This window comes from Bufo bufo, chromosome 9 (assembly GCF_905171765.1).
Source record: "Bufo bufo chromosome 9, aBufBuf1.1, whole genome shotgun sequence".
In the NCBI taxonomy this organism is placed as follows: Eukaryota; Metazoa; Chordata; class Amphibia; order Anura; family Bufonidae; genus Bufo; species Bufo bufo.
The window spans coordinates 31921743-31926865 of NC_053397.1; the positions used below are offsets into that span (position 1 = coordinate 31921743).

A 5123-nucleotide genomic window follows, 5' to 3' on the forward strand; every position below is an offset into this window, starting at 1 on the left:
CTTCATCGACGATGTATTTCTGATCTGGGAGGGCAGCATACCTGCGTTTCATAAATTCATTAATGCTCTTAACCAAAATGATATCGGATTAAGCTTTACCTTTGAGACGCAGATGGAACAGATTACTTTCCTTGATGTAGTAGTGACGAAGTCTGAGGGGACTTTGATCACCTCAGTATTCCGTAAACCAACGGCGACCAACAGCATCTTGCACTGGGAGAGTCATCACCCCTTGGCTGTCAAGAGGGGTATTCCCAGGGGCCAATATTTGCGGGTTCGCAGAAACTGCTCCTCAGGAAGTAATTTTTACTTTGAATCTAATAAGCTGAAAAACAGATTATTGCAGAGAGGTTACCCTTTGCCACTACTAAAAGAATCTTTTCATCATGCGGAATCAATAAAAAGGGAGGATCTACTACTACCTAGACAAAAAGAAACCCTGGGTGAGGGTCAGATTCGTCTGATTTCCACCTTTGATTCCAGCAATGAAGAAATAATATCCATCCTGAAAAAACATTGGCCAGTACTCACAATGGACCCAGATTTAACGCAGGCAATCAGGGCATACCCCCAGGTGACCTACCGCAAAGGGAGAAGCCTGCGGGACCGCCTGGTCCAGAGTCATTACGAGGGCCCCAAAAAAGAAGGCACCTGGCTGGATCGAAAGCCCTTGGGCGTCTTCAGGTGTGGATCGTGTAAAGCCTGTAGCTCTATGAATACCTCAAAAATAATTATCTGCTCTGTGACACAACGTCCCTTTACCGTCCGGGACTTTGCTAACTGCAGAACCAAAGGAGTCGTGTACATCTGTCAGTGTAGTTGTCCTCTTGACTACATTGGTAAAACCAAAAGAGAGTTCAGGAGAAGGGTCTGTGAGCCCGAGCACCTAAACGACATTAGGAAGAAAAAAGATACCCCAATGGCCCATCATTTCAACAACGTCCACAGGGGGGATGTGGCTTGTGCTCGTTTTTCCGTACTAGAGGTACTCCCATTACCGGAAAGAAAAGGGGACTGGGACAAAAAGATTCTGAAGAAAGAGGCTTCGTGGATCTACCGGTTCCAGTCCCAATCCCCTCATGGCCTTAACGAAAGATTAAATTTTACATGTTTCATCTAGTTATTCCCTGTCCTTAATATGTATCTTCAGTCGGTGTCTAGTTTCTATTTATTAACCTCCCTGGCGGTATGATTATGTCAGGAATTTTGTTCCAAAAGCGGTACCATTTTTTTGCATGGAAATTTGGTGTTATGTATTGTAGGCCTGCAATTCTTAGTAATTACTTACTTAAACCTGACCAATAAAGACTCTAGTAGACCTCTCAGATGTGATAAAGTTCGAAAAAATAAAATCATGAGTTATAATCTAATAAATAATATAATTTTATTCAGTAATGTAATAAATAATGAAATTTGTCAAACAAAAGAAAATTCAGTAAACATCCTGGGTGTGGTAAATTTTTAAACATGGGACTGCACATAGACCAACGTCACAATTAGGGCAATGGAACCTGGTTTCCTTTCGGATTTTTTTTCCATTTCCATCTCGCTTTGAGCAGCAAACTACACACATCCTTGTAGGTGCTGCCTTTTTTGCGCTTGGCGGGATGTAATCCATAAAGTGACGACCAGTCAGCCTCTCTGGGTTTACAACGTCAACAGCGCGACGTCCAGATCTGTTCACGGCCACTGATGGCGTTTGGTAGTTCACAAAAATCTGCTCCGCCACCTTCCAGATGAAGTCAGAGTGAACAAGAGGCTTGTCACTCTTTCCTCTGTGCAGTATATAGGCATTCCACAGACATTGTTCCAGGAGATGCCTGAATATTTTTTTGTAGTATTTTTTTTGTTGCTTCCGCATAGCTGGATAGAATGTCATCGCCTGATCGGCTCTATCGACTCCTCCCATGGTGTTATTATAGTCGATCACAAGTTGTGGCTTTATGACATCTTTCCCACCTCTTGTGTGGACCGTGGTAGTGGAGGTGTTATGTACTGTACTCATTAGGCACACGTCTTTTTTGTCGCGCCAACGCATTGCCATCATCTTTCCTTTCTGCCAGGCCACCATTTCTCCTGTTTTCAGTTTTTTCTTGGAAAACATACATGGCAGGCCACGTCGGTTGGCCCTAACGGTTTCATATGCGTCAGTCTTGTTTTTTAGTAGAAACTCGTACAGCTCAGGCGACGTGTAAAAGTTGTCTGTTGTCACACAATACCCCTGATTGAGCAATGGTTCAAGCAGTGAAAGGACTGATGACGTTGCCATCCCATAGCCGCTGTACCTGGGGTTGAATTGTGTTCCTTTGCCGGTGTATATGATGGAATTCCATATATAGCCAGTTGTAGACTCGCAGAGCATATAGGATTTTATTCCAAACCGCGCTCTCTTGGATGCGATGTATTGAATCCAGCTGAGGCGTCCTTTGTAAGCCATCAGACTTTCATCAATGCTGATGTCTCTGTCTGGCACATAGGCCTGCTGGAAATTGGTTATGATCATTTGGAATACTTCCCAGATCTTCTTCAGTTTTGGCGCTGGATGTGTGGCTTCGTCAAATTCCTCATTGTTGGTGAAGTGTAAATTCTTCATTATGAGGGAAAATCGGTACTCGGACATGATGGTGCCAAAAAATGGGGTTGCCAGCAATTTATTGGTAGTCCAGTACCATTTCTGCAGGGGTTTCCCCACCACCCCCTGAAGAAGTATTAGCCCCAGAAATTTCCATATGTCCTCCTTACTCACCGGTTCCCATTTTCTGGTTCTGGAAAATCTGCTGTGCAGAGTAGTGGATTGCTGCTCTTTGTAGCAGTTTGTCTCCGTGACAATCTTTTCAATGACGTCATCGGTCAGAAATAATTTTAGGTACGCCAAAGGATCATTGTGATCAACGTCTACCTTCATCCCAGGCGATCCTGTAAACGGGAATCTTGGCGGTGGTACTGCATCCATACCGCAATCAATAGGGCACCAAGAGCGCACCTCACTGAGCTCAAGTGCAGATTCGTCGCTGTCGCCACTTCTCTGGTCAGTGTCAGAGTCGGATGACGAATCTTTCCACGAATCGCTATCGCTGTCGCTCAATTCTGCGAGGGGCTCTGTGTCGCTGTCGCTGTCAATTATCTGATCCAAACCCGCGTTGGTGATGCTAAAGTGACGCTTTGATGCCATGGTAAAAAATATATATTTTTTTTGCTTAGAAAAAACAGCTAAAAGGGCAGCCAGGGCAGTGTAGAATGATCAGATGTCAAATCTGTCAAATCTGAGGTGATAGTGTAATCTGACAGGATTCCACTGTATCACCTAACTTTATGTGTGTGTTTGACTTTTATACAATGTATTTTTTTTGAATCTCCCGCCCAGTTCCGCCTCTGTGAGGCGCTGCGGCTCACAGAGACGAAACCAGGAAGAGAGATGAGACATCCGCCGGGGCTCTCACCGGCGATCACAGCGGGGAACATCGCTGGATCGCCGGGATTAGGTAAAGACACCTCGCCGCTTCTGGCAGCGAAAATTAACCCTGAGTCACGCTCGGGAATACCGTCAGGGAGGTTAATTAGGTATATTGCCCTCTTAACTGTCCTAATCGATGCGTAAAGCATCTTACTTTGTTAAATTCTGTGCGGTCTCCGTTCCAATGATTAGGAGACCACACGGAGTATTATTAAATGTAGGTCTATATTTTATATCTTCTTGTGCAATAAAAACTTCCATAAGGTCCCTTAGCCCCTTTTTTGACCTTTGTCCAAGGATAGGGAGACTTTATTTTGTTCCCCCCTAATAGCTGCTGTTTCTTGACTGGTCCCCACCTGAGGGGTCTCCTAATAGGGTTCCAGCAGCGCTTGTGGACCTCGGTGGAGTATTTGCGCTCCACTGATGCGTTCCACCGGGCTCTGGCGACTGATGCGATGTTACTTCCGGTTTCGTCTTGCATTCTATCTTGCGTTCCACGATCCCGGAAGTGACGCGCAATCATCTGCGTTCCAGTATGCGTTCCAAAGACCGGAACTCGTGTCTGAGCATCCGGAAGCGCGGCTGTACCTGCGCGAGTCTTTAAATAATTGACTCCACCATAGCAGGGGTCAGCTTTGGACCCTTAAAGCTCGACCTTTGCCTGGATGAATCCTCATCTCTACCGCCTGTAAGTCTCACTGGGCCCTATCCCTCTTCTCTATGGGCCTGGATCAGGAATAATGGGAGTTTTATATAGTCTTTCCCCTGTTTTATTTACCTGTATAATGTTATAATATATGTAACTATTTGGCCTTCCTCTGGCTGTTGGCCAGCTGTGGGTCCTCTGTGGGCATCACGTGCATGGCCGTGTGATCTGTTTGAGTGACGTACCATTGTTAGGCTATCTTTTTAGTTACACCTTGATTTACTCGTTTTTAGGCATCTTTGAGCGGAAAGAGGGTCATTTTTCCTCCTCTTGGGGACCAGCAGCGGAATAAAGTATCTTGGTCTTAAACATCCGGTTGCAAAGCTAAGTACCATACTTCATTGTACCCCCTGATAAGCCTAATTAGCATTAGGTGAAACGCGTCGGGATCTACTGGTGACCACCTTTCTGTTGGGAACAAAATAGTGACCAACGGATTAATGTTCGCCTGTGAATAAAGGTGACACACATCCATATAGAGCACCATTTATTCGTCATTTTTTTTAAAAGATATTTTTTCCTGGAACTTTTGTAACTAGGGATTTCCAGGGACCGTTTAGCACTAGGTACGGGGACAGGGAACCTCCACCCTTAGGGGGTTGCCCTGGGCACAGCAGACCTCTAGGGACTCTAGGGGTAGCTAGTGCTTATTTTTAGCTCCGTATCTCCGGGCTATAAGTAATTATTTATCCTTTATTCTCTATAATTTATGTTTACCTATTTTTATAAACTATAATTTATGTTTACCTATTTTTATACCTTTTGTGCTTACGGTGTCATTATGTTTGTTTTTTTGTCTAAGGGACCGCTACTCCCTTACTGAGTTATCTCGGCCAACGTAGTTTTTCACAGTTGGTATATTTATACCTATACCCACTTGATTATTTATTAAAGGTATTTTTAATAAGTCACTATTTTTCACTTATGCTTCTTTATATAATTTATTCTCCTGAAGGATCATCA

At 44.3% G+C, this 5123-nt stretch overlaps 1 protein-coding gene across 1 annotated transcript; it reads right to left on the reverse strand.

The window, feature by feature from the left end:
• Positions 1-1432: 1432 nt before the first annotated feature.
• LOC120979768 (piggyBac transposable element-derived protein 4-like) lies at positions 1433-3172 on the reverse strand. The gene has a single exon (XM_040408725.1). The coding sequence runs from the start codon at positions 3170-3172 to the stop codon at positions 1433-1435; it is 1740 nt and encodes a 579-aa protein (XP_040264659.1).
• Between the last annotated feature and the right edge of the window lie 1951 nt (positions 3173-5123).

What these genes read in the sequence shown, in the direction of transcription:
- LOC120979768 (XM_040408725.1), bottom strand. Translation starts at nt 3,172, where the DNA reads ATGGCATCAAAGCGTCACTTTAGCATCACCAACGCGGGTTTGGATCAG.